The sequence below is a fragment of the Monodon monoceros genome, unplaced genomic scaffold, assembly GCF_005190385.1.
Source record: "Monodon monoceros isolate NGI ecotype Baffin Bay Population unplaced genomic scaffold, NGI_Narwhal_1 Super_Scaffold_12, whole genome shotgun sequence".
NCBI classification, from domain to species: Eukaryota; Metazoa; Chordata; class Mammalia; order Artiodactyla; family Monodontidae; genus Monodon; species Monodon monoceros.
Genome location: NW_021703768.1, coordinates 130,226,023 through 130,253,808, shown reverse-complemented (window position 1 = coordinate 130,253,808; position 27,786 = coordinate 130,226,023). Strand labels below are relative to the sequence as shown.

The window sequence follows — 27,786 nt, the reverse complement described above, 5'->3', positions numbered from 1 at the left end:
TCCTCTGAAATTCCCAGCTCCTGGAGGGCAGAGTCCATTTCCAGATTCCCCCAGGTACCTGGCTCATGGCAGACACTCAAACATCTTCTTGACCACATTCTGCTGTTTGGTTTGATTTTTAATGATAGCAGATTTGGTGACTCCAAAGTACAAACTCCTCACTCCGGCATGTGGGGCTTTCTGCTCTGGACTGGACTTCCCCTCACCCTTGTCTCCTGTCAAACCTTCCATTTCCCTCGAGGGCCCGCTTAGGAGCCTCTTCTTCCAGGAAGCTCCCTTGATTTTCAGAAAGCCCTTTCCTTCCTGACCATTTCCCCCTTACTCTGAATAATATGGATACAGATATAGTATGGCTATACATGGAATTGGTAGATAGATATTTTGATATACCTACAGATACACCCATAGTCACAGATTCAGGAATGTGTGTGTATATACACATATACACATAAAAATACACACACACACACACACACATACACACACACATACAGTGTGTACAGTCGTCCCTCTGTATCCACAGGGGAATTGTTCCAGGATCCCTACAGATACCAAAATCCATGGATGTTCAGGTCCCTTATATAAAATGGCATGGCACAGTTGGCCCTTTGTATCCTCGATTTGGAACTTGTGGATATGGAGGGCCAAGGGTATACATACGACATATAAATATGCATATCCACACGCATATATATATTCATACAATATGCATACGTATATATGCATATCTGGTATTTCTAAACTGATAGGAACATCCTTTTATGTCATTAAATATTTTACAATTTTGACCTAAGTATAATACTTTTAAAACCAGTCACCTATTACTTGACAGTTCTTCACTGGTCTAAACAATGCTCCCATGAGACGCTAGCTTATCCAATTAGTAGGCAGCAGGACACAGTGGACTCTGGGGTCAGATAGACCTGTGTCTGATTCATCCCCACCCACCACTCTCTGGTGACCTTGGAAAAGCCATTTCACCCTTCTAAACTTCTGTTTCCTTATCTATCAAATAGAGAGAATAATAGTACTTCCAGTAAAGTGCTTATTGTTGGACCTGTCACATAGTTAAGTGCTCAGTGAAAAAACTGCACCAGTCTGGGAGGCAGAAGAGGAGGCTTTGCTTTCCCCACTGACCAGTGACTTTGTACATTCCTATTTTGTAGTGTGTGACAAAAACCCACGGAGGTAACAGGTGATAGCCCTTTATAACAGTTAAGTGCTGCCTTAATTTAAGACTATTATCGTTGTTGTTTTTACTTCTCTTACTGTTTTCTACAGGTTTTAGAAATATGTAACAAACTATGCGAGTGGAGAGTAAATGCTTTGAGAGCACTTTAAAAAAACTGCTTTGCTATTTTACAGTCTTGATGAAGATGATTCATGCTCATTATAAACAATTTAGACAACACCAAGAAAGCACAAAGAAGAAAGGAGCATTGCAAATCCCACCAACCAGGACAGACCATGGTCCGACCACGGCCTTCTTTTCCTTGCTACCCCTGTGGTGCCCAGGGCGAACCGGGGCAGGCTTCTGCTCTTTAATAAATGTCTGTTGACCTCAACCAGATTGACTCGTTAACAGAGGCATGCTCCAGTTTTGTCCCTCTCCGCCAACCTCTGACAGTTTCATTAACCCCATTAAATCATGCAGGTGCCTTTACACCTCCTGGGCTTGTTAATCTCTGTTCAGCTCTGGTAAGTTAAAACCTGGCTGGAAAGTTGGATATACCTTGTTAACCTCCATTAAACATTATTAAACTTCCTAACTAGAGTCTTAGTGACTTCGAGGAATCCCTCATTGAAGTTTAGTGAATCCAGTTGATCAGGGCAAGGGGAACTGTTGCGGCTGCACTGCTTCAAACCGCGGTGCTCCTGAGTTCTTTGATGGTGGAGTTGACAAGTGTCCCTAGGGTCGGACGACCGTTGGACTCGCTCCCAGGAGTGCCTCCAGCTCCCACTGTTACTTGGGCAGTTCCTCAACCTCTCCAAGCGTGCATTTGCACCTCCATAAACCGGAGTTAATAACAGCTCCTTGATATGACGATGGATCAATGCATGTAAAACTAGTGACAGGTTGTCTGGCACGAACACTGCACTTGATGGCTGTTACTATATCAGGATGTGGAAGATCCTTACAAACTAAAAAACTGTTAAGTAAATGGAAGATTCAATTCCACACATTTGTTGTTTCCTCCTATATGCCAGGCACTGTGGTGGGAACTGTGGATTATTTTCATTCTGCTTTTTTTTTTTCCAGATGGAAGATCATCTATTCCAATGATTCATCTTAAAAGTGTCTTTGTGGCTGTGCATGTCACTGTATTTGCTCAGGCTCTGACCTTTCTGAGCTGCTTGAGGTTGAACGTAGCTCCTTTCCCTTCCTGGGCCTAAGGCGGTTGGACTCAGTGCCATCTAAACCTAGATGTGCAAATTCCCCAGGAGAATTTTCCCTGGGCCGCCCTTGAGGAGATTCTCATTAAGTAGGTCTTACTGGGGATTTCTAACCAGTATTCCTGATCAGGATGAAGCTGCTGGATTGGGAAACCTCTGGACCAGTTTAGTACTTCTCAACTGTAATGAGCTTAAGTCTTATTTGGGGAAATTTTAAAAATTCATATTCCTGGAATTCAGCTCCTGAGCTCTGCATACTGAGAATCTGGGATGGGGCCCAGGAATTGGCATTGTAACAGAGTTCGCAGGGGATTCTGATGGGGGTGGGAGGTGGCAAGTGCCACCTTTCAAAGAGGCTGGACCTCAGCTGATCTGATATTCAATATTCTCAAGGTCTATTTTGAAAAAAGGATGTCCGGTTCCTAGTGGAACTTCTGTCCTAATGGTACAGTAAGATATGGGTTCCTCCTTCCATCACAATCAATATCTGTGGATCCTCAAAGGAGGTCGACCCCAGCAGGGGCCGGCCAGTTTGGGGGAAGCTTGGCAACGAACCACCTCTCCTAGGTTCAGTGTGTGAGGGGTTCGAGGCAGCCCTCAGCAGTTACATATGAAAAAAAGGGAGGGCAGCAGACAGAAGAGTGAAAGGAACTACTTATGCTATACCTCAGATCAAGAGGCAACATGGTATGAAGACTAGACCTTCCTTTGCTTTCTAGAGGAAGATGACTCAGACATCCTTCGGCAACAAACCGTCACTGACTCTGTGGGCTCCCAGTGACAGTCAAGACGCCCCACTCTCCTCGCCCCCTAAAATGCCTCCTGAAAGGGCAACCTCCACATTATTTACATGGGAGCGGAATGGGAGAGGGTGAGGGTACTGAGGGGAAGAACCGTACTTTGTAAATTTCTGTTTATAATTTCAGAGCTAGCATGCAGTACTACTAGTCAACTAATATGAACAGAAATATTTACTGCATTTTCCCCCTTTCATGCTGCTGAGGACAGAGATGTGGAAAAGTGACACTAGTGACAGATCTGAAACGAAAGACCTGTGTGTCTGAGGCTTGGCTGGCCAAGGGGCTTCATCCCAGAGGCCTCCGGGGCCTCCACCAATCAGCTCAGTCAGATAGCCCAGCATAAGCAGGCAACTTGCTGGGGCCTCTGACTTAGTAGCCGGCTGGCGGGCGAGGCAGGGCAGAGATTCTGCAGGTCTAACAAGCGTTCAGATGATGGACCAACTTTAAATACCAAGGCTCTACTGTAGGTGAAGAAATGCCGGCTCATACATTGCTAAATGTAAGTTTTTGAGACAGTTAAACACTGAGATATTTATGTAAAGGTCTGTATTTCCAGTTCCTCTTGAGAACTCGTGAGAACTGGCCACACAGGGCTGGCATTCCCACGTGGCAACAACAGGCTGGAGCTCAGCGGTGGCTGCCCTTAGAAGGGACCTAGATTTTCCATTTTACAGCTCCCCCGCCCCCCGGCCCCCAACAGGCATTTTAATTTGCAACCGTCCATCCAGTTTACTTAGAACTTTTATAGGTGGATAACTGAAGACCAGAGTGAAGCTCTGGGGCCAGGGTACCTGCTATGCTACGCAGCACTCAGGCTCAAATCGGGCCGTCCAACCACAGCCAATCTCTCTGCACAGGAGTGGGAGGGCAGGGTCACACTTCTGTGAGCTGAACTCACATGGTGCGCACTGGGAGTGGAAGGGCGAGTGGAGGACAGATCGCTGTCCCCAGTCACTGTCCTACACAGCCAGGGGCCGAATGTGCAAGTGAAAGCATCTGAGCTCCATGTTGGACATTCAAAGGGTACAACAGAGTGTGTCTCTTGTTTCTCATTCAGATCGTTTATTAAGAGCGAAAGTCGGGCCATCCCATCTGTGTGATACTGCAACATGAAAAGTCACATACATACTAAGGAGACCCCACAGAATTGAGAGCCTTTCAACAGTACAGAGCCATAGATTACAAAATTGAAATACAAATGATCCCCCCAGTTTGGCAGGAAACATGTACAATATGAGGAAGCCTGGAATGGAAGGGCACTTGCTTTTCGATAAGGCAGTTACAAAATGGAAAAAAAACCCAAACCAACCCGCACCCCCAAAACACTCTGACGGGAATAACAGATAATAGACATGTGAAAACAGGGATCCTGTACAAGCCTCTGTCATTGGCAAAGATGTGTTCATTAAGTGAAAGCCACTGAAGGGTTTGCGTTTGAAGATGCAAGCTAGATGAAATGACTGATTGTAGACATTCCTACTCTAAGAAAAGGTCCCACCTTGCCCCCGGCTGGATTCCACCTCAAAAAATGGGATCAACTTTACACTTCCTAACCATAAACTTGAGAACAGTCTGTAATAAAGTGAAAGGAATACAAAGGCATCCCTAAAGCACCATGCTTCCCAGGGCATGATCTTGAGCTCACCTGTCCTTCAGTTCAACTGCCTCTCTCGCTAACAGGGATGGGGGCTGCAAACGGCAGGGCCACAGAGCTGTGTCTGTTCATGTCAGGGTCACCTGAGTGACCCACCTGAAAGGCAAGTGTATTTAGTGAGAATTTAGAGTCTAGGACACCACCACATTTCCCGCCAGGACTTTGGAACCTTGGTCTTAAATTATAGGCTCCTTCTGTTCTTCCCTCCCATTCATTTTGCAAAACTCAACTGACTGCCTTCCCAGTCCTGTCTCACAACCTTGAGCTCTACAGGTTGGTTCCCTGAGAGCCAGGCTGGCCTTGGGAACCTCTGCTCAGGGGCTAGGTCTCAAGGTTCTGAGGGCAGCTCACTGCAGACTGGGTGACAGCTATGCTGCAAGTTGGAAAGTGAACGAGCGCCAGAAGCGTCAGGAGGACAGAAGGCTAGTCCAGATGATGCCACAGCACTCGGGCAAGTCTTTTCAAATCTCAGTTTCCCCATCTCTAAAAATCAAGGACTGGGCAATGGCAACCTCAAAGGACTTTCCAGCTTGAAAATATGGCACTTCTCTGACACTGAGACATGTGGTTCTCCCAAGTTTCTAAGCTTTGTTTTCTCCATAAAAACAATGTGTGACGTACTTGCAGGAATCTTAAGGTACAAGCCCTCAGGGGTCCTATAACCTTTCAACTTCAGACAGAGCAATGATCATATTTTAAAATCTTCTAGCTAAAACTTTTCCTAAGTGATATGAGCATCAGTTTTCGTGAGGCAAGCACAAAACTAAGGCCTCCTCTGTCTTAAGGTATTTTTTTTTAGCAGCCTGATGGCACTCCCTCCTACCCTGACCTCCTCCATCAGCTTTAGCAAGATCAAGGGAGTATAATGATGTTATACTTCGTCCCAGCAGGATGACGTTGGGTTACCTCAACATCTCCAATAAGGAACTAATACTCGGGGGGAAGGACAGCCAGGGCACCAAAGTGTCTATATGCTAGCTGCTCCTTCCCCAGAGACAAACACTATGCCCTGGGACAGTGCAGCAATTAGGTCCTTGGCCAACTAACTTGGCCCCCATTAGGCAGAGACTAAGATGGAAATTCCAGAGAACATAGAAAAGCCAGAGGTTTACAAAGATAGAACAGCCTTCCCCAGGAGGTAGTGAGTTCTCTGTCCTCAGAGGTGTTTAAGCCCAGACTGCTCAAACCTTGGTGGGACGGTTGTAGGCAGAATGCCAGCACCTATGGGGAGACTGGACTGGATGACTTAAAGGTCCTTTCCCAACTTCTGGATCTTGTCATGGTAATGACTGAGAGCCTTCGGATGATTTCTGTGCAGCAACAACTCTGGGATCCATGGTCGGGCCCCTGAGTAACTTCCCTCTCCTACTTTCTCCTTTCTACCAGGCAGGTGCCCTCCAGGATATTAACAAAAAAGTCCCCACAAAATAAACAGCTGAAATGCCAAGGTAAGATGCAACATTCCAGCTGCAAACAATTATTAATATCTGCTCTCTGGAAGACTAGCTGTGACTATTTAGCTATGACAGGAACGTCTAACAACTTGGCGGCTGTATCACATAAATGAAATTCCTCTTCCTTTTACAGCAGCGGTCTTGAATCCTTTGGTTGCAATCTTTCAAGGGATTCAGCTATGACTTTTTTCACATGATGTTGCCAACCTAAGGGTTTGTTCGTTGAAATAAGAAGTTTGTCCGTTTGTTTTTTAAAAACCTTAAAATGAAGCAACACAAATGGCAAGATGTTGACAATTCCATGTGACACCCTTCAGGGCCTATGAAAGAATCACAGCAGGCTGGAAACTGAGGCAGGAGCTGTGCTGTTTAAGACAGTGCCAGTTCTGGATTGCACATTCCAGTTTTGCCCAGGAGCACCAAGAGGAGAGAAGGCAATGTTGCAACATTACAGGTGGAGAGACACACGAGTCCCTGACAGGTGGTATAAAAAACAGGCAGCCACGATGAGGACTGCTTTCCCCAAGCCCCACTGCTCCCCAAAGCCAGATCCGGTTGCTTTGGAGGGTCGGCCACCCCTGACAGGCAGAAGTCTCCTGCCCCAGATCAAGCCATGGGAGACTGCAGAAGAGGCTAAGGCAAGTGGCTTAGTGGTCTGATGAAAGAATAGATTTCTGCACACAAGGAAAATATAAGTTCAGAGAGCTCTGCCTTCTCTCTCACCTGACATGCTTTCAACAGTTAAGACACCCATAACCTCCACTTTCCAAAGGACCTCTCCTTAGAGGAAAGACGGCTTGGGACTCGAGTATGCACAGCATCTGGCTGAGAGGGGAAAGTTTCCCCAGGCTTCACGTGGGAGTGAAAGCACTCTTAAAGACACACTTGAACAGACGGAGCCTAACACCACAGCTTCTTGTATAGAAGCGTACTGCTGTCTCTCAACTGGGAACACAGATCTGCTATTGAAGAAACAGTGACAAGACCTACACATCCACAATTCTGGTTCAAACATCAGAAAGACACACTTTTTTTCTCAATAAGATGTGGACATTTCCAGAGAGCAGGTTACCAACACCTTAACCCCACCTGTCCCCAAACTCCAGCCTGATGAGAAAACACTCCCCTTGACAAAGGGGGTTTGGTGTTTGACACCTTCAAAGCCTTTCTAACTCAGCTTCTCAGGAAAAAAACCGACATAAGCCACATACTTTAGAGCCTTCCTGATGCTCACACATCAACAGCCTTCAGCTGTGAGTAGCGAGACACTCTCTAAATACCTATTGAATCTGCACAACTAAAAACACGCAGAGAGCACCCTCACGTGCCCAGGTGTATGAAAATAAGATCCCTTCATAGTCTAGAGTATGCTCTATGTACATTCATTTATACATATTTTAAAAGGCTGCAATCTGCTAGACATGCATCGTGAACACTGGTGAAACCTTGGCTACAGCGAACACACATCGTTTTATTTAGTGAGAGTGGTGGCCCTGTCCCCGTCCACGGAATGCATGCTCCACGGAACTGAGACCTTTGGCCACTCCACCACCATGCTTGGGGGCCAGGGGGTGGGGTTGTTCTGACTTCTCTGCGTGGATGCTCAGATTAAGCCGTCAGTGAGTCACTAAAATGCTCTGCCAGGCCAGGCTGTCCACTGCTGCTTTTATTTTATTTTTTTTTGCCGTACGCGGGCCTCTCACTGTTGTGGCCTCTCCCGTTGCGGAGCACCCGCTCCAGACGCGCAGGCTCAGTGGCCATGGCTCACGGGCCCAGCCGCTCCACAGCATGTGGGATCTTCCCGGACCGGGGCACGAACCCGTGTCCCCTGCATCGGCAGGCGGACTCTCAACCACTGCGCCACCAGGGAAGCCCTGCTTTTATTTTTTAAGGCTTAAGAAAGAACTCAGAATGAAAACTGAGTAAGAAAGTGATACCTTTGACCACAATATATGTCAAGATGGTCAGAAATTAGAATTCAAGTCCTTTCTTCTCTTTCCTTCCCACTCCCTGTCCACATCCTCTGCCCCCCAACACACTGACTAGAAAATTTTGCAAAAGCATACTTTTGGATATAAAGCTTTCTTTTCAAAGGATACTTTGGCTCTGATATAATTAGATAGAGGAATCTGAGTTTTTGAACATAAAAAAAATCAGGTAATTAATACTTAAAAAACTTTAGCAATCGTCCCCCCTAAAAGAGAGGCAAATTGCTCACAAAAATGAACATTGGATGGCACTGACCTGTGTTGCTCAAACCCATGATTTGTTGCTGACCTCCAAGGAGGTCAAAGCTGGTCAGACTTTCTATCCCAGAGCTGGACTTTGGAGCAGGAACCACATGGTCCTTGGCAGCTTTCTTGTGGTTGTGAATTAAGGATTAGTACTTCTGAGAACATGAGCCCCGCACCACTAAATATCTTCATTTGTCAGAGCATTTCTGGCACAGGAGAATGGCTGAAGTCACAATACATAACTTGACCGTGAAGCATGAGGCATGAAGGGGTGAACAAAGAGCCGTGGCTCCCGGGATGGGCTCTGCCTCAGTGTTTCTGGAACCTCCACAGATACAGCTTGGCACATGAGATTGCCCTGAAGTTCTCGTCTGACCTGAAATATCCTGTTGGTGCATCAGGATTTCCTCACACTCCGGAAGTTAAGTGGTGAGCAACAGAAACGGCAGAGGCCTCAATACCTGGAGGTGGGAAGCACAAGGCTGGCACTGTTAGTGACAGCTGGATTAACCAGCAAATCCTGACTGAGTGCCTACTGTGTGCAAAGCACAAAGCTGGCGAGGGACCAGTGTCAAATGGATTTGCTGATAAGCGACAAAGCCTGCAACAAAGAGGGGCGCCTATGTCCCCAGCAGACGGGTCTGCTCATGTACCTCCCCGCCAAGCCGTACCTCGCTGCTGGTCCAGGGCTACACCTCACATGTGGCAGCATGGAATTACAAGATGACTACCAAAATGTCTGTCATCCCACATTTCCAGTAGAACTGACTTAATGCTTTGCTGAATGTGGCAATACATTGTTTTTCTTTCATTCTTTTTCCGATCTTGTTTTTTTTTTAGTCCAGTAGTTGCCTTAAAGTCTGTGTATAAACATGCTGAATCATGAGAATGTAATCCTCCTGACCGAAAAGATTTACAGTATTCATCATTCAAACTTTTTTATTTACAATAAAATTTAACAGTCTTTACGGGCTTAAATGTAGCAGATATCACCTGTGCATTAAGCATTATACTTCATTTCTTGAAGATGTGCTTCATCATCACTCAAGCTGCTTGCCACCCTCTGATTTCTGGTCCAGTCTACTCTTGTTACTCTTCACCATGTAGATGAAGTAAGCGAGCGTCTCCTTTTCATTCACGGGTATGTTCCTGAAGTGTCGGCTGACAGTCTACATGGGGAGGAAAACCAGAGTCCATTAAACCACGTGAACCATGAGGGCCACAAATTCTAAGCTGTGCGAAAGAGGGAACAGCAAGTTGCTCCCAGAGCTATGGAAGGGGTTATGATTACTGCAGAGCTTCCTGCAGCGCTACAGGATGCAGAATGCCCTTTCTTCCCGGGTTTAGGTGATTTGGTTTCCAGGCTTCCAAAAGCAACACTTTATTCCACAACACTCCTAAGGTGCAGTTCTGTTTCAGTGGCAGCCAACTGTCCACCATGGCACAGTCTCAAGGTCATCCTCATGGAGCAAGGGACTGGGACTGCAAGGGTTGACCAGCTGCTACCATAAACTCTCAGACCCAGGAAATGGGCAGAAAAGTGTCCTTTTAAAATTGTGTCAAATAAATACCCAATTGAACAGATGTAAGTGTCTCACCCAAAAAACCATCTAAATAGTACATAACTGCCTCTTGAAAGACACGAGATTTGAAGAAAAATTCATCATTTATTATGTATTCCTGATACTTTATTTCCAAGTCCTGAGAATGCAGGTCTCCTCTTGCCCCATCTCATCCCACCCCTCCCACCAGGGGTGGACACTGGCTAGGGTAATGTTATTTTGAAGTAGGAAAGGCTTGTGTGCTTCTATGGTTTATCTGGACGCTGGTGAAGGAGAGGTTTAAGGAAAAATGATGGATCGGCAAGAAAGCTCTAAAGGGAAGACCAAAAACAAACAGGGATGTGACCCCATAAGGAAATCTCTGGATGGACCGAGGGCACTGGTTCAGATAAAAAGGGAGTCAGAGAACGAAAACTACAGAGTGGTTGTCTCTGAATAGTAGGATTGCATTTTTCATCATCTCCCAAGTTTTCTACAATAGACAGAAAAACACATTTAGAAAAGAAGGATGAGAGGGTACCCACACAAATGCCAACAGGACGGAAGTATCAAGGCAAGGCTGTCAGTATATTAAAATAATGGCCAGTGGAGCACCCGCATCCCCATCCCACGCCCGGAACTGTGTTAGGGACTCAGGGCAGGAGAAAACGTTCTTAGGCTCCGTTTATTGTAATAAACACTTCCAATACCAACATCAGAGTAGAAGAAATCAAGGAAAACAACCAAAGAAAGAAAAATAGCTCCTACAGAACATGAGTAAAGGTTTGGGGATGATTAATCAGACACACCTCATGTGCAGAATGGAACATATCTAGAAAGAATCTTGCAAAACAAGATTCAAACAAATGAACAAACAAAAGAACACTCAGAACTCAGAATCAGGACTCTTGAGATTCCAAGCTACCAACTTGCTGTATGGTTTTAAGCAAGTCCTTTCCTTTCTCTGTGCCCTGGTTTCTTTTATGGAAATCAGGCCTTTCTAGGTCTAAAGCTGGGGGATTCTAAATTGTGCAAAAGAGGAAAGAGGAAGTTGCTTCCAGAGGTATGGAAGGGATTACGTATAGACACACATGGAGAATCAAGGTCACCATCAGAAGCACAACGCTGGCTCTCCCTCTTTAGAGCGCAATTTTGTCTACCTACTTCTGCTAACTGGGCCTTATTGAAGCCTGGTCTGGTCTGCAATTTGTAGTGCCGTTTATAACGTCGGAGAGTGTTCACCTGCAGCTGGAACAGATCAACCTAGAGAGAAGAGGAGAAACACATTATCCATCACCTGACCAGCCACGACTCACTGAGAGCCCACTGTGTGCCTAGCACTACGTTAGATAGGGGTGGGGATGGAGAGACTACAAAGAAGTCTTAGAAATGGTCCACCAAGGACTAATAACTGGCTGGAAGGACAGAAACAACAGTGGAAGCAGAGTTCTGGCGGGGGAGGGGTGGTCCCAGAAGGCTGATGGAGGTTGTGAAGCTTCCGCTAAGGAGAGGCAGGGTTTAGAGAGACAGTGAGGAAAAGAACTAGAGTAGGGAATGAGAGAGAAGGCCATGGGCTCGGAAAGCCATGAGAGGACATACGGGCTAGGGGTCAGAGGCTCTCATGATGGGTTTAAAAGGTGAGACTGGGTGGTAGCGTGTCTTGACAAGCAGAAGGAGAGAACCTAGGTGGAAGGGCACTGTTCTAGGAAGATGGATCTGTGGTGGTTTGTGGGAAGACTGACTGGGGGTGGAGGGACAGCAGAGGGAGATGCTGCAGCAATGGTCCAGAAATGAGATGGTGAAGTTGAGCTCTGCAGGGGTGCTGATGCTAGAGGGCATAGCAGGCATGGAGAGCAAAGGTAAAAGCAGACAGACATCCTGGAGGAAGACAGGCCAGAGCTCGGCACAGAGTAGATAGAGGGGCATGACGGAGGACAGTGGGAAGTACTGGTATTCTCAAATAGTTCTCCCCTAGGCTCAGCCTTCGGGTATTAGGATCCTTAACAGCCTTCCAGAGAAAGCTCAAAGCTACTGTAGCAAATGTACAAATCAGCAGGTTAGGGTCAGGGTCTCTGCAGATGACTGGGTAACAGAGGGGAAGGGACCCTCCCTTTTTTTTCTAACAAAGGAAGAGAGGAAAGCTGCACAGTCATGAAATATTGAAGGCCCAGAAAGTTGGGCTGCCTTTACCTGCCTCTAAAAGAGATGTTCTTGCTTCAGGCAGGTGGAGAGCACTTAAAAACAAAATGAATGATCAATATGAGGGACCAAAGTCCTTCTTTCTTTTCAAACATTCCTCAAACCTTTTTTTTTTTTTTGTGAAAAGCATTTAGAAAGTAAATACATCCATTTTTTCATAAAATAATAATAAAAATGCTAAAAGCATTAGAAAGATACTGTAAACCAATGCTAGAAAAGGGGACACAGGAAGGGGCAGAGGGAAAGGGCCATATTTTCAAAGGTCTCCTCCACATCTGCAGACAAAGGCCTGCCTACTCTTTCTATTCCTACACAGTCATTTTCACTCTGAGTGCTAACAGGCGGTTGCCTTATGAAATATTCATGCATCAAATATCCAGTGTACATTATAAACGGTTCTTCTTTTGCTGAGTCTTAAGTGAAAACAATTTAGATAGAAAGAAAATTCGATATTCCTCCCTGTAGCCTTGCTTAATAGACACTGGCACCTTGAAGGAAAGGCAGGCTTCTGGTTTGAGAAGCCTAGGGCTCATCATCTAGTGCGACGGTTCTCAGCAGGGGATGATCCTGCCCCCAAGAGGACACCTGCAATGTCTAGAGACACTAGGTGTGCCTGGCACCTAGTGGGTAGAAGCCAGGGATGCTGCTGAACATGCTACGATGCACAGGACAGCCCCACCACAAAGAATTATCTGCCCCAAATGTCAACAGTGCCAGGGTTGAGAAACCCTGGGCCAGTGTAACTGACCTTGGAATAGATCTTTGGGAACAAGCCTGGACCAGGAATCAGAGAGTGATAGAAAATCAGAGCTGGTGTGACCTGACAACTTACACCTTCATTTTGCAGACCAGAAAACAGAGGGGAAATGACTTCCCCCAATCCATATACACTCAGTCTCTAACTTTAAGGGCAAAAACAAAGTTTTTAAAAACTTGACATTGTGGTTGTATTTAGGTATTTCTCAGGGTTTTTTTGAAGAAAGTCAGCACAGCCTACTGGAAAGGGCACTGGACTGGGGCTCCCAAACTGTGTGTGTGACTCTGAGTGTCTGTAAAATTGTGGGGCAGTCAGACCAGTTGATTTCTAAGCTTTCAGCTCTCAGATTCCATATTACTATGATTCTATTAGTCACTTTTCAAATACACCACAGCAACAAAGAGGAGACTAAAATTACTTCTTAGGCCAGGCCAGAGGTAAGGATCAGGTTAGAATCCATTCTCCCAGCTTTCTTAAGGTAAAGTTTTGGACCTTTACCTCAGGAATGTCAGTGTCATGCTCAGGAGAATCTCCACCATCGTCACTTGTCTTCCTCTTCCTTTTATTTCGTACACTCTGGATGAAATTTTTGTGGAAATCGCAAATATACAGGTGTCTTACCTGTTGGGAAGCAAATTGAAGTCAGAGTTGCCAATTCCATGGAAACAGCAACAGGTATCTGTCAAATTATGGGGATTTTCTCCCTTGTGAGGCATTGGAGACACCAAGGAAGAACAAGATGCAAGCCATCATTTCCACAAGTTTCCTACTGAATTGCACAATGAGAACCCCTCAAAGAGAACGCTAATATCACACCGGGCAGTGCGTTATAAACCAAGTCCCCCCTGAATGATAAATACAACAAATGGTATGGATACAGCAAAGGGCAAGGCCCTGCAGCTGAGCTAGCTAGAGTGGAGGTCCCTGACCAGAAGGGAGGATTTGCAGGTAGTAAGGAAGCATTCCAGATGGGAAAGGCCACGACTTAAGTTTCAAATGAGGCCGATGGAAGGCGTGAGTGAAGAGGCCCTGAGGAGACCATGTCACTTAGATGGAGGCGACTGCCTGTGCAGGAGCATCAGGAGAAATTTGGGGGTCAGGGGCATGAGAACAGCTTAGACTTTCCTTCAAACAAGACAGGGTCGCCCAAGGTTTTTGAAGCAGGGAGAGACGTGACATTTTCAGACCTGTAGGAGTTAGGAACTTATACCTCGCTGGAATGCACTGCCCCGGGAGCAGGAAAGCAGGCACTGTGGTAATGGTAGATGGGACAGCCTATTTTTACATTGACAACAGTTACTATTGTACGATGACAACCCTCTGAAAAACTATTTCTGTGTATCTATTTATAATTCTTGCATCACCACACATCTAATCCACAAAGAGAAGTGGAAAGAGGTGCAGAAATTCTCACAAGGTGGAACCACATAAAAGAAGCTGGGGGACTTCCCTGGTGGCGCAGTGGTTAAGAATCCGCCTGCCAATACAGGAGACACAGGTTTGATCCCTGGTCTGGGAAGATCCCACATGCCACGGAGCAACTAAGCCCGTGCGCCACAACTACTGAGCCTGCGCTCTAGAGTCCACGAGCCACAACTACTGAGCCTATGTGCCGCAACTACTGAGCCTGCGTGCTGCAACAACTGAAGCCCGCGCACCTAAAGCCTGTGCTCCACAACAAGAGAAGCCACCATAATGACAAGTCCATGCACGGCAACAGAGTAGTCCCTGCTCACCGCAACTAGAGAAAGCCCGCGCACAGCAACGAAGACCCAACGCAGCCCAAAATATATAAATACATAAATAAGAAACTTTAAAAAAAAAGAAGCTGGATACAACTGCTGCTTTTCTAATACAGGCTGGAGGCTTATTATAATAGTAAGTGAAGGCTGCAACAGCAGGTAAGATGTGAAGAACGTGTTCTTATTAAGAATATAACTAGCAGGGTTGAATGGAGGATGACTGTAAATGACTTGGGGTTGGTGACACTGAACCAGATGTTGCGCAAATGTTCTTGAGAGACTTCTGAATTTGAGTTTATTCCTCAAATGCTTAAAGATAAAAGTAAGCTGATAGGAAACCAGCGTAATTAATTCAGGCCTTTTCACGGAGAAAATAATGAAAACTGTGTTTTATTCAGATGAATTAGCACTTTCATGTGGTTGGATTAGTGAGTCATGAGTAGTTTTAAGTTTACATTGTGAGGGTGTCTTGCAGACAGCAGGTAATCAATAATGCTGCTGCATCAACACAGCCACCTCCTTGCATCTAAAAGCAGCTTAGGCCAGTAAAAGCCACATTTACATATGGCAACAAATTGGAACATATTGCCAGATTCAACTCTGTCAAAGGACCTGCGGACACAGCACGTGTCACTGTCCCAAAGAATCTCACCTAGTTGATGTATAGACTACTGGATGTGCTTTTATGAGGAAAGAAAGCACACTCACAGCATACCCTACATACCTCACAGGAAGCTGGCCCTCATGTTAGCTAGTTTCACATGTAAGGTCTGAGAGACTAAGCTGTTCCTCAAATTCACAGAGTGACAGACTTGGAAAAAGAACAGGCAGAAGACGTGATTCCTAAAGCTGTGGCTGGGAGATTTCAAGTCAGGACACTAGAATAATGGAATCCTAGATGGAAGACAACTCAGCAATCACCAGTGTAACCCCGCTGGCTCCCATCTCATTTTCTATTGGGATAACCTGAAGCCACCTAGAGTGGAGAAATGACCTGGCCAAGGTCATCCAGACCTTCTAACCCCTGGCACATGTCCTTTCCTCCTGCAATGTTTTCCTTACTCTATTCTCCACTTGTACTTTTCTCCAGAAAAAAGCAGATGTATGTCAATTGGAGGGATGTTTGAAAGCATGTTATATCTTAATAAATCACAGAACACTGCCAATGTTTACACGAAAGGAGTTAAACTGCATGAGTAGGATTTAAGGTGCTATTATTTAAAAAGGTTCTCTGCTAGACCCCTTTACAAGATAAATAGTCATTATTCCTCCTTAACTGTTTTCAAGTACATATTGGTTTTCAGAAATTTCAGAGCCCAGTGGCCTTTACGGAACTGGGGGTGGAGAAAGGAGGGTGGTAGAAAAGGCTCTAGTGTTTTTTTTTCCTGTTTCACTTTCTGCAACAGCTAAAAATTCTTGTAACACAGCAGTTACTTAAAACTGAATTCCTGCCCAAGCCTGTGAGAATGAAATAGAATCCCTTTCAGAAGAAATGACTCCACAACACCACCTTCAAACAAACTGTGAGTGATTCTGCCTTGAAATCCTACTCCTTCAGAAGCATTACCTTTTGGGAACTCTAGTACCAGGCTCAGGCTGCCTCTCTTCTAGACAGCATGTGTCAAACGGTCAACATAGCCCAACACAGGTTTTCCAGTGGGGTCACCGGGAAAATGGAGCCTCAGTTGCAGCAGCACAATTGTTCAGATGGTGGGTTTAAAAGAACTGGGAATTTCTTTTTTTTTAGTACTATAAAATATTATTATAAGCTGCTCAAGTAAAGGCTCCCAACAACCTAAACAGAAGGTGGGTAGTGTTTCCATGAGGATGAATTCATTACTGTCTTAGAATTAAGCATTTCATTTCCATACATGTCCTAATCCAGGCCACGACAGTGTTTAGCCGACAGTGTTTGCTTAGATGAATTCCTTTCATTCATTTATTCATTCATTGATAGAGATGTGTACTAAGAAAGCCATCAACTCACCCTCAACCACTTAAAAGTAGCATCTTTCCATTCAAGAGTTGCAAATATAATTGTTAACTTAAAAAAAATGGGGGTGAGAGTGAAGAGCGTAGAAGGAAGGGCAGGAGAGAATTTTTTTACTTATTAAACACTTAATCAAGGCTTATGCATGGGGCTTGGAAGTAAATCAGACAACGGATTCAAGAAATTAGCCAGCCTCTTAGGTGCTGTGTGACTTTGGCACTGTCTCTTCCTATCTCTGGGCCTCATTTTCAGTTGTAAAATCAGATATGGAGAAGTGGGTGCCCTTTCAGTTTAACAAGCAATCTCTGATTTCCCCTCAAAGTGGAGAAATTTTGGTCCTAAAAGAGAATGGATGTTAACCACCTAATCTCCTAGCTGGTCTACCTGAATATTAAATACCCCTCTAACTTCCAATTCCTAATCACCAGGCAGCCACTTAAGGCTTGCAGCAACAGATGTCAAAACGAACAGTTCTTAACTGGTTGACAATACGCCCATCTTTAGAATAGCTAACTAGAAGTGGTGAAATCACACAGGAAAAGTTTTCTATTCAAATTAAAATGACCCACCTCCACCCTCCTGGGCATTTGTAAAGAAGTTAACCCTATAAAAATGGATTTTCTTCCTTTCCGTCACTTCGACTGCCAGAGCCACCTCCCGAGACCAGATCTTGGTCTTATTTCTGCCACATCCTTGAAAATCCCAGGTCCCCACAGCTGCCTGCTGAGCAGCGAGCTTGGTGACCCTCTGCAGAAGCTGAGGCCGCCCCAGACAGGGACGTAACTGCCACCTTTCTTTTTCTGAAGGAATAACACGGATCCGAGAAGGAGGGAGAAGTTGGAGAAGAGCTGGGTCCCTTCATCACCTCCTCCCTAATACCTGCTCCTCCGTGGGCGAACCAAATGAACCCACCTCTTCCTGCTCCCATGTCTGCACCAATAAAACGAGCTAAAAACTGGTATCAAATCTTCCCAGGCAGGAAGGGTCCTCGGAGCCCCCGCCGCTAACCTCCCGGATTTGGGCAGAGTCCTAGTTAGAGCCCACCAGTGCCGAGCGGCCTTTGCAAGCCCAACTCCTCAGTTTGCAGATAAAGGGCGGCGAGGCCCAGGGCGGGGAGGGCCCCCGAGTCCCGCCCGCAGCCCGGGGCAGCGGTCCGAGAGCTGCCCGGTGCGAGGGCCCAGCCGGGGGCGGGGGCGGGGGCGGACTCACGCTCTTGTCGATGTCCAGCTTGAGTTTCTTCTGCGAGATGCTCTTCTGCACCCTCTTGCTGAAGGAGGCGTTGCCCGCGGGCCGGACGCAGCGCTCGCCGTCCTCGATGAGGCAGCAGCTCTGGCCGTAGCCCGGGGCGGCGGCGGGGGCGGCGGGGGGCCCTTCCCGGCTGTCCTCCTCTGTGCTAAAGCCGTTCATCTCCCCGCCCCGGGCCGGCCCCTCTGGGGGAGGGTCCCCCGTAGGCCACTCCGCGGCCGCGCTCCCCGCGGGGCAGGTTGCCGAGGCCCCCGCACTCGAGGGTCCCAGAGTCCGTCTGCAGCCGAGGCGCTGCCCTGCCCCGCGACCGGGAGGCCCGGCTCCGCTCCGCCGCGCTCCCGCTCCTTCGGTCTCCGGCCCCGCGTCTCCGCCAAACCCCTTCCTCCCCGCTCGCGGCCCCGGGGTCGGCTCCTGCGGCTCGCAGGGCCCCGCCGGGAGTCACCCGGAGGCGCCTTCTGCCGGGGGCCCTTAACCGTTACCCTTCGGCGGGGACGTCCGAGAGGGCGTCCCAGGAAGCAGCCGCTCCCCGAGGACTCCAGGCCCGGGTTGGCAGGGGGTTCCAAGGGCCCCCGCCGGCTCCCGCCTTATTTCGGCTGCCGGGCAAACTCGCCTCCGGGCAGCTCCCCCGGGGTGGCGCGGCCTCCCCGCGCGGGGCCCGGCCTCGAACCCGCGGCGTCCGGGCCCCGGGGCGCGTCCGGCCCGCCCCACCCCTGCAGCCGCTCGGCTGCGCCCCGAGTCCCGCGGCAGCCCCTGGGCCGCCCGGCCGCCGCCCGCCCAACGCTCCGCACCACAACAGTTCGCTCCCCCGCCCTCCGCGGGACAGCGGAAGTCCCGCCTCCGCGCGTCCATTGGCCGCGTTCGCACTCTGGGCGGGGCCGCCGCCGCCGCTGGCGCGTCCCATTGGGCGCCATCGCCGCCAGTCCCCGGCGCCTGGCTACTTCCTGGACTCTGCTGGGATGGGTTCAAAGTAGAGAAAGTGGAAGAGGGAAGAGTTCCCCGGGTGAGGGAGGGGAACCGGGCCGCAGACTCTCCGGGCCCGGGAATGGATGGTTAGCAGGGTCCCGGCTGCACGGAGGGCCCGACTCCGGGTACGGAGGATCACTTTCGGGGGACAGAAGTGCAGACGTGGGCGGGGACGCAGAGGGAGAGATACGCGGAGGGGCATGTGAGGGGGGACCTAAAGGGGATAGAGAAACTGTCATGAGAGGTTCAGACAGGGTGAAACGGAAGGACCACGGCCAGAGGACCCGCAGACCTGCGGGGTAGAAATCGGATAGAAAGACAGTCGTGGCGGGAAAGACAGAGGGACGATCGGGACAGATAACGTGGAAAGACGTGCAGAAGAGGTGATGGGGGTCTGATGGCAGGTCTTGCAAGGTGGTCAGAAGCTTAGGGTGGCGGAGACCCCCCACTGTGGAGACTGGGACTGGCTTGGTCGGCGCGGAAAGAAAAGGAGAGAGGGAAGGGGACCCAAGGGGCTTGGGTGACCCTTCCGCTGGGAAGAATCGGAAGTCGGGATTAGGTCTGGAGGGTGGACTAGGTGAACCGTAGGGAAGAGGAGGCGCTGCGCAGGAGATGTAGAAAAGGCTGGGCCAATCTCGGCGTGGAGAAGGGCTTGTCGTACTTTGGGCCCTCCCTGGAGCTCTGTAAACTGTAGCTTCTAATGCTTTAAGCCTCCGGATTTATCCGCGAGGTGACCGCGCCCTGCGGAGGCCCAGAGCTTGGGGTTCGGCGCCCAGGACGTCAAACACACACTCAGTGCTGTAGGGAAATCCTCTAATTTGGCACGCCTAGTCAGGCCACCTCTCCACTGGGTAGCCTGGGGACAAATGAGGGCCAAAGGCCCGAAGGGACTAGCCCAGGGTCATGCAGTCTTTTAGGGCTGGGCAGCATTTTCTCAGGGGGAGGGGCGTGGAGGGGACTGGGAGCGTTAGCTAAAAACGTGTACCTATTTTGATACTACTAGGTGGCATTGAAGAGGCTTCTGGTTTGTTTCTTGTTGAAAATGGGAAGCTACCAGTTTTCATGTTTAGAAGCAGATGTCCTATGATCTTCAGTTTTCCTCAGTGGCCTTAAACGTATTTGTACCCACTAGCCTAGTAATTTCTCACATGTGGGGCAGCCATTTCAGGAAATCGGCCTACCGGAGAATATTTTATACGCAACAGTGTTCATTATGGGATTATTTATAATAGGGAAAATTTTAAAAGAACCAAAAGTTTCACAAGGAAAGATCAACAACCTAACATCTAACATGGTTAGATGTTAACATGGTTGATCTAACATGGTTAGATCAACAACCTAACATCTTCAGAATGAGATATTTTGCAGTCATTTGCATTCATAACATCAATGTAAACGTTTTCTATATAAAATAATTCACCACTGACTCTTCAACAAAGAGTTGATGAGTTGGAGAAGTGCTTTATTTACGTTAAGTTTAAGATACAGGATATAACATTGCATATGGGATATGATGTGTGTACATGTATGTTTTTAAAAAAAGAAAAACAACTATTTGTGCCTAAGAAATACACCAAAGTACCAAAAGTAATTATGATGGATATTTTCCTCCCTTTATTCTACCTTTGCATTTTCCCCAGTAAATATTTCTTGCCTTTACAGTAGGAAAACATAGAATAAAAAATTAATGGAAAAAAGGCAAGCTAAGATTCTTCCCTCAGAGTTCATATATTCAAAAATAAATTATTGAGCATATAATGTATACTCACTTCAGGCTTGGCCATACGAGGAAGATGAAATATAATCCTTGCTTTAAAAGAGGATATCTTCTAGCAGGGGAGCTCAGACATCAACACAGAAAACAGCTGGGTATCTGTACAAGGCAGTGTGGGATGTTGCTTTCAAACTTGATTAGTATGGATAAGAGCTCCTACATTTCCCACATATATTTTTTTCAAAATAGCATTTGCATCCAGCGCCAGTCTACTGCAGTACACACAGTTTCTTCGGCACCAGCTTCCCCTGGCACTACCCTTCTGGTGGGGGAGGGGCAGGGGGTCCTTTCTCCTGGGTCCTCTATCTCAGCCCCAGGAGTATTGTCTGCTCCTTACATCTGCTCTTCCTGTATTCTTTAGAGTTCTCTTTACTTCTTACTGGGCAATGCCTCATTACTACAGTCCCCTGTTACAATTAATAAATCTTTATATTAACCTTTCCCTGTTCAAATTACTGTGCGGTTTCTCTCCTAATTACCCCCAGCCTCTATGTATTTTCTTGGGGGCGGGGCACATGCTTTTAACCATCCTTTACATACAATTTCGTAGTCTTTCTTCAAGGAAAGCTTTCTCATAAGCTTTCCCCATGTTGTTATATAGGTTAGTTCCAAATAGTAACATTTGGAAAACATTCTGATCCCCTTGCTGGGGGAGTAAATCTGTAACTCCAGAGGGGAGATATAAATAAATATTCAGATATTGAAGGAATGAATACAGGAGAGAAGTTTCTGTGATCTTGTTCTGCTTTGTGTAGGATTTAAGATTCTTGAAATGGCCCAGAGAATCTGACTTGTTACATTTGTAACTTTAGGTAATTAATCTACAACATATGGTTAAGTGCTTAGAAAGATCTGGCTTTTTAGATTTGTAAGTCTGCCCTTATTGGACATTTAAAGTGTTTGAGAAAATCAGGCATATTAATTTTGTAACTGTAGTCTGAAATGTCTAAGGAAATTTGATTAATTAAGGCTGTAAGTCTGTTAAATGTTTGAGGACTGAAGCTACTAAATTTAAGAATTAATTTAATAGTAATCAGAACAAGTGAAAGTGATTGTCCTTATCTTCATACAAAAAATTACTAGACTTATAATGGAATAACAAGATTTGTAAGTTGAATTTAAAGCCTTTAGGAGAAGCTACATTTTTAAATGGGCAACTTGAGTCAGTAACTATAACATTCTTTTCCATACCCAAACCGACCCCCAGATATTTAAAATTGCAGGTTGATAACCCCCAGCTTTATAATTCTATCTGAGACCTCTCCTCTGAACTCCAGATAACAACATTCAGCTCTTTGCTTGGAATGCTCCAGAGGCATCACAGACTACGATGTTCAAGTTAAACTTCTCTGACACCCAAATTCATAAATTGCAACCTGCATCACCCGTGACTCTCCCTCCCTCTCACCCCACTCCAAGCCAACCCATCATCAAGGCACTTTCTTCTACTTCCAATAGATATTTAGAATCTGTCCTCTTTGCTTCATTTTCTGCAGCCAGCCGCCTAGCCCAGCCCACCATCATCTTTTGCCTGAAGTGTTTCACTGGCCTCTGAGCTGGTCACTAAGTCACTTGTTCTCTAGGGAGCATCTACACAAACCAGACCATGCCACACCCTCCTTAAGGCCCCTCACCAGCTTCCCAGTGCATTCTGACACTGCCCCCTGCCATCTCTTTGCCCTGCTCCCCGTGCCTCAGCTCTAATTATTCTTCTGTAAGTTCCTCAGAAAGGCCAAGCTCCTTCCTACCTCAAGGTCTCTGCACTGGCAGTTCCCTCTGACTGGAATGCTGTTCCACCTGCTCCTTTATGGCTGGCTCCATCCCTCAAGTCTTAATTTAAATGTCATCTCCCCAGAGAGATTAAGAGCAGTTGGTTTCCCGCGCCCATCTGTTCTCTGTTCAGTGTCTTTTCTTATTCGCATTCATCACAATATGCAATTAATCTCTTTTATTGTTATTCTTTTTGTTGTGTGACTGTCTCTCCCATTACAATATAAGCTCCATGAAGGCAGGGACCATGTCTGTATTATTTGCTGCTGTAGCTCGAGCGCATACAACACTAATTCTCCAATTCTGGCGGCTACCAGAGTAGGGACTCAGTCAACATTTTTTCAATAAATTAAATATATTCAATGATACCAAGATATTAAGTGAAAAAAGAAAAGATACAGAGCAGTATGTAGAGTATAAGTTCCATTTGTATTTCAAGAAAATTTTATACACACATTCATGCACATATGTATATGAAGGATACACAAACTAGTAATTGTGGTTGCCTCTATGGTGGAGACTGCAGGTCAAGGAAGGAAAGACAGAAAGAATTTGAAGCTAATAATGCATTTTCCTATTTGAATATTTTACCATGTGACTATATTTCTTTTATAATAACGGTAAGAAAAATACTGTCTTTTGGTATTGTTAGTAGGCGATACAGAATACCAAAAAAGTAGGAAGAATCTCAAAATAAAGGACAGTCATCTAAATGGAATAAATTTAGCCTTATTTTCCTCATTCCACTGAGAACCTGTGAAAGATTCCTCTGGCTCTGGCCCTTGTCTGCAGCCTGGCACTTGACAGGTATCGCGGCTCTTGGCATCATGGATAAGAGCAAGGGCTCCTTACTCTGAAGCACTTGGTTTGAATCCCACCTCTGCCAATTTATTTGCTGTAGAACCATTGACAACTTAAACTATAAGAGCCTGAGTTTTCTTCATCTATAAAATGAGATAATAGTATTTCTCTTATAGGGCTTCTGTGAAAATCAAATGTGATAAATGTAAAGCACTTAGCACAATGTCTTGCATATAGTAAGTGCTCAATAAGCGGTAGTTATTATTTCATGATGACACCTCTAAGCTTCCCATTGAGTTCAGGTTTCTGCATGTGAGGGAGAGACATCAAAGGACAAGAAGGCAAGGTGGCACTGCTTATCTGCCAACTGTTCAGTCTCCGCATGGGTGGTCTCCATATCCATCTGCCTAGCAATGATTGGGAAAGTACTTGATTATTTTATTGCATCTTAATCTCATAAAATTGTGTGAATGGCAAAGTGAAAGTACCAACAGTAGCGATGTGACACGTGCATATAAAGCAAGTGAGAATGGGAGAAAATGTCTGCAAATCATATATCTGATAAGGGACTTGTATACAGAATATATAAAGAACTCTTACAAGTCAATAATAAAAAGACAAGCCAATTAAAAAGTGGACAAAGGGTTTGAATAGGTATTTCTCCAAAGAGCGTATACAAATGGTCAATAAGCACATGAAAAGATGCTCAACATCACTAATCATTAGGGAAATGTAAATGAAAACCACAATGAGATATTACTTTACACAAACTAGGATGGCTACAGTCAATAAGACAGACAACAGCAAGTGTTGGTGAAGATCTGAAGAAATTGAAACCTGCATCTATTGCTAGGAGGGATGCAAAATGGTGACACCACTTTGGAAAAACAGTTTAGCAGCTACTCAAAATGTTAAACATAGAATTACCAGATGACCTAGCAATTCCACTTTTAGGTATCTACCCAAGAGAAATGAAAGGGTACATCTACACAAAAACCTGTACATGAATGTTCATAGCATTATTCACAATAGCCCCAAACATGGAAACAACCCAACTGTCTATCAACTGATGAATGGATAAACAAAATTCTATCAAGAATATGGAATATTATTCATCTACAAAAAGAAATCAAGTACTGATATATACTGCAGTATGGATAAACCTTGAAAACATTATGCTAAATGAAAGCCAAACACAAAAGGTCATATATTTCATGATTCTATTTATGTGAAATGTCCAGAAAAGGTAAATCCATAGACACAGTAAGATTAGCAGTTGCCAACGGCTGAGGGTCTTGGGGTCAGGGGGCCAGGGTGGGGAGTGAGCGCTAATGGGTACAGGGCTTCTTTCTAGGGCGACAGAAGTGTTCTGGAATTAGGAAGTGGTGATGGCTGCACAACCTCGTGAACATACTAAGAACATTGTATTATACACTTTAAATGGGTGAATTACAGCTCAATAAGGCTGTTTAAAAAAGTATGTGTATCATTAACTCTTTATAATTGATATAGAGATAGAAATAATTAGATTTCATGTGGAATCAAAAAATGGTACAAATGAACTTGTTTACAAAACAGAGTCACAGACGTATAAAACAAACTTGGACGGTTACTAGGAGGGAAGTGGGGGGAGGGATGAATTGGGAGATTGGGATTGACATATACACACTACTATATATAAAATAGATAAGTGATGAGAACCTACTGTATAGTGCAGGGAACTCTACTCAATACTCTGTAATGACCTCTGTGGGAAAAAGAATCTAAAAAAGAGTGGATATATGTGTAATTATATATGTATATATGTGATTTTTGTATATATGTATAATTGATTCACTTTGCTGTACAGCAGAAGCTAACAACATTGTAAATCAACTCGACTCCAATAAAAATTTTTAAGAGATAACATTTTACTGACTTAAAACTGGAAAAAAAGAGAAATAACTAGATTTATTGAAAGGAATGAATCTTTAGCCTCCACTGGATGTTCTTAAGCCTGCTTTTTGATTTGTGAAGGAAAACAATCAAATTGAAGTTATATTAGTCAAGACTGGATATATATCATCAAAGATTGTGTCCAAAAATGCAAGTGTAATTGCAAGAGTTATACCATATTTTATCACCTAGCAACAGATGTGCTCTGTTGGCAGAATGCATTTGTTGTTTGACTTTTGAGATTAGTCACATTTTCAGAAATGAATTTATGTATGGATATAGGGGCCTGTGTATACTCTGTCATGGGGAAGGCAAAAATTCCCTTAGCCCTCTCCACTTCTTTCTTTAACGCCAGGTTACCAAGCAAGTTTCTAAGGAATAATTCAGCTGAGACTAGGAAACTGCATGTAATTATTTGCCTCACTGGAAAATTCTAATGCCCATGAAAAAAATCAAGTTTTGACTTACCTATCAATCTTCTGTGAGTGTGGTCAGGAAAAAGCCCTGGGAAGCTGTTTTATTTTGGCCCTCACTAAATATGCAACTAACAGTGACATAAATCATGAGTATTAATAAATCTCACAAAACAAAAATTCCAGAGATAGGTATTTGGTTCAACAATAGCTCAACAATTTCCAAAGTCTGAATCAGTTCTGCTAAGAGCTGGGGATAAAATGCTGAGCAGTGCAGAAAGCGCATTGCCCTCATGAAGTCCAGTGGAGGAGAAAGACATCAAACACCTAAATGAAGGGATAAAATGACTAATAATTAAAATAATCCTCACTTGCTAATTTTGTGTTTGCAAATTTGCCTACTCACTAAAATGTACTTGTAACCTCAAAGCCGATACTTGCTGCACTTCTGAGGTCACTTCTGGACGTGTGCATGTGTAGAGCGGAGAAAAATTGGAGTCACCCACCACGCATGTTCCCAGCTGGGGTCAATTCAGCTCTCGCACTGTAAACAAAAGTCCTTCTTGCCATCTTATTCTGTGTTGCACTGTTTACATTTTTGTGCTTTAGTTGATGGCTTTGGTTTAAAATGCCCTGTAAGCATAGTGCTGAGGTACTGCCTAGCGTTCCTAAGCACAGAAGGCTGGGATGTGCCTGACGGAGAAAAGATATATGTTAGATAAGTTTCATTGAGGCATGAGTTATAGTGTTGTTGGCTGTGAGTTCAATGTGAATGGATTAATGATCTATATGAAATGAAGTGTCTTTAAACAGAAATGCACATAAAACAAGGTTATGTATTGATGGCTTGATGAAAATGTGGTGACCAGAGGCCGGCAGGAACCTAGTCCTGTGCTTCCCCTAGGAGCGATGGGTCTGTATTCGCTCATTTAGTGTCCGTGGTGACTTTAGAGAACAAAACTGCTGTGAATCACGAGAACGGACTGTGTTATTAGGATAAGTGTGAGGAGGGGGGCTACAGAGGTGCTGAGAATGAGTGAATGATGTGTGTGGGTCTGTTCTTGATAGAGAAGCCTCTTGGGTGAGGTGACAGTTGGGCTGAGACCCAAAGGGTGAAAAGAAACTGCAGAGCAGGTGGAGAACATTCCAAGCAGAGGGACCAGCGGGGTCTGGAGGTGGGAAAGCCTTGGCCTGTGTGGGCACCTAAGCCCTGTTAGGACGTGATGGAAAAGCAGGCAGGGGCCAGCTCCAAAGGACCTTTTGGGCCTGGCTAAAAAGTTTGGGTTTTATTCTAAAGGCCTGGGGTAAAGCTGCAAGGTGTAAAATAGTGCAAACTGCAACCTGTAGGCAGTGCAGCGGGAATCAAGTTATTCTCTTCTCACCTGTCTGTGTCCTTGTTTGTTCTCATCACTAGGCTCTAGAGGTTGCAGGTGGTCCCTTATTTACCTGTCTTTTTCCAGGGCCGAGGACAGAGCTGGGATCAACCACTCTGGGCACAGAGCATGGACCACCACGAGCCCACAGTACATGTTTCAGTATGGTTTGTTGATTGAATTCTGCAGCTGTAGCTGTGAAGCAACCATAGCGAGGACTCTCCTAGAACCTGGACAAATCTGGAATTTAGGCCTCTGCCTCCCAGGCTGACTGATAGGCCAGCGGTGGGGAAGCTGAGCTCTCGGCTCCAGCAAAGACAGACCCGCCATCCCCTTCTCCCCATCCCCAGGCAGGAGCTGGCAGGAGATCAGACGCTGCTTCAATTTCAAGTAGCTCATGAACGAAGGCTGTAAAGTTGCTAAGAAACCTGCTTTTTCTGAGGGCTCACCGTGTGTTCTTTTGTTTCTATGGCGTTGTGTGTGTGAGAGTGGGTGTGAAGTGTGCCCAGGGCTGTCAGCCTGCCAACCTGAATCAAGTCAGACTTGAAGGCAAGAGCTGCAGGCTGCCCTGAGCACCATTCGGGACGCCAGGTATTGCCAAGCTGGGCAGCCCAGGCATTGAGGGTGAACAAAAGAGGAGCCAGCTGCCTGAGGCCGGAGATTGGCAGAGCTGTGAGCAGCTGCAGGAAGGAAGCTTTGGATGCTGAGTCCTGGACCCACTTCACCAGAAGGCCAGAAGCTCGCGGG

General features: G+C 45.8%; 1 protein-coding gene across 3 annotated transcripts; it reads right to left on the bottom strand.

Moving 5' to 3' along the window:
- Positions 1–4,839: 4,839 nt before the first annotated feature.
- SAP30L (SAP30 like) lies at positions 4,840–18,840 on the bottom strand. Of its 3 annotated transcripts, none has more exons than XR_003792824.1 (6): positions 17,975–18,840; positions 13,532–13,654; positions 11,242–11,340; positions 9,208–9,705; positions 8,547–8,997; positions 4,840–4,944 (listed from the first exon to the last, which is right to left on the bottom strand). XR_003792824.1 is itself a non-coding variant. In XM_029218588.1 (5 exons), the coding sequence occupies exons 1-4, from the start codon at positions 18,170–18,172 to the stop codon at positions 9,577–9,579; spliced, it is 549 nt and encodes a 182-aa protein (XP_029074421.1). In that variant the 5' UTR covers positions 18,173–18,688; the 3' UTR covers positions 9,005–9,435; positions 9,530–9,576. The 3 variants fall into 3 exon arrangements, 1 of the variants encoding a protein (XP_029074421.1); XR_003792825.1 differs by having other exon boundaries at positions 9,530–9,705; positions 17,975–18,688; XM_029218588.1 differs by lacking the exons at positions 4,840–4,944; positions 8,547–8,997 and having other exon boundaries at positions 9,005–9,435; positions 9,530–9,705; positions 17,975–18,688.
- Positions 18,841–27,786: the final 8,946 nt, after the last annotated feature.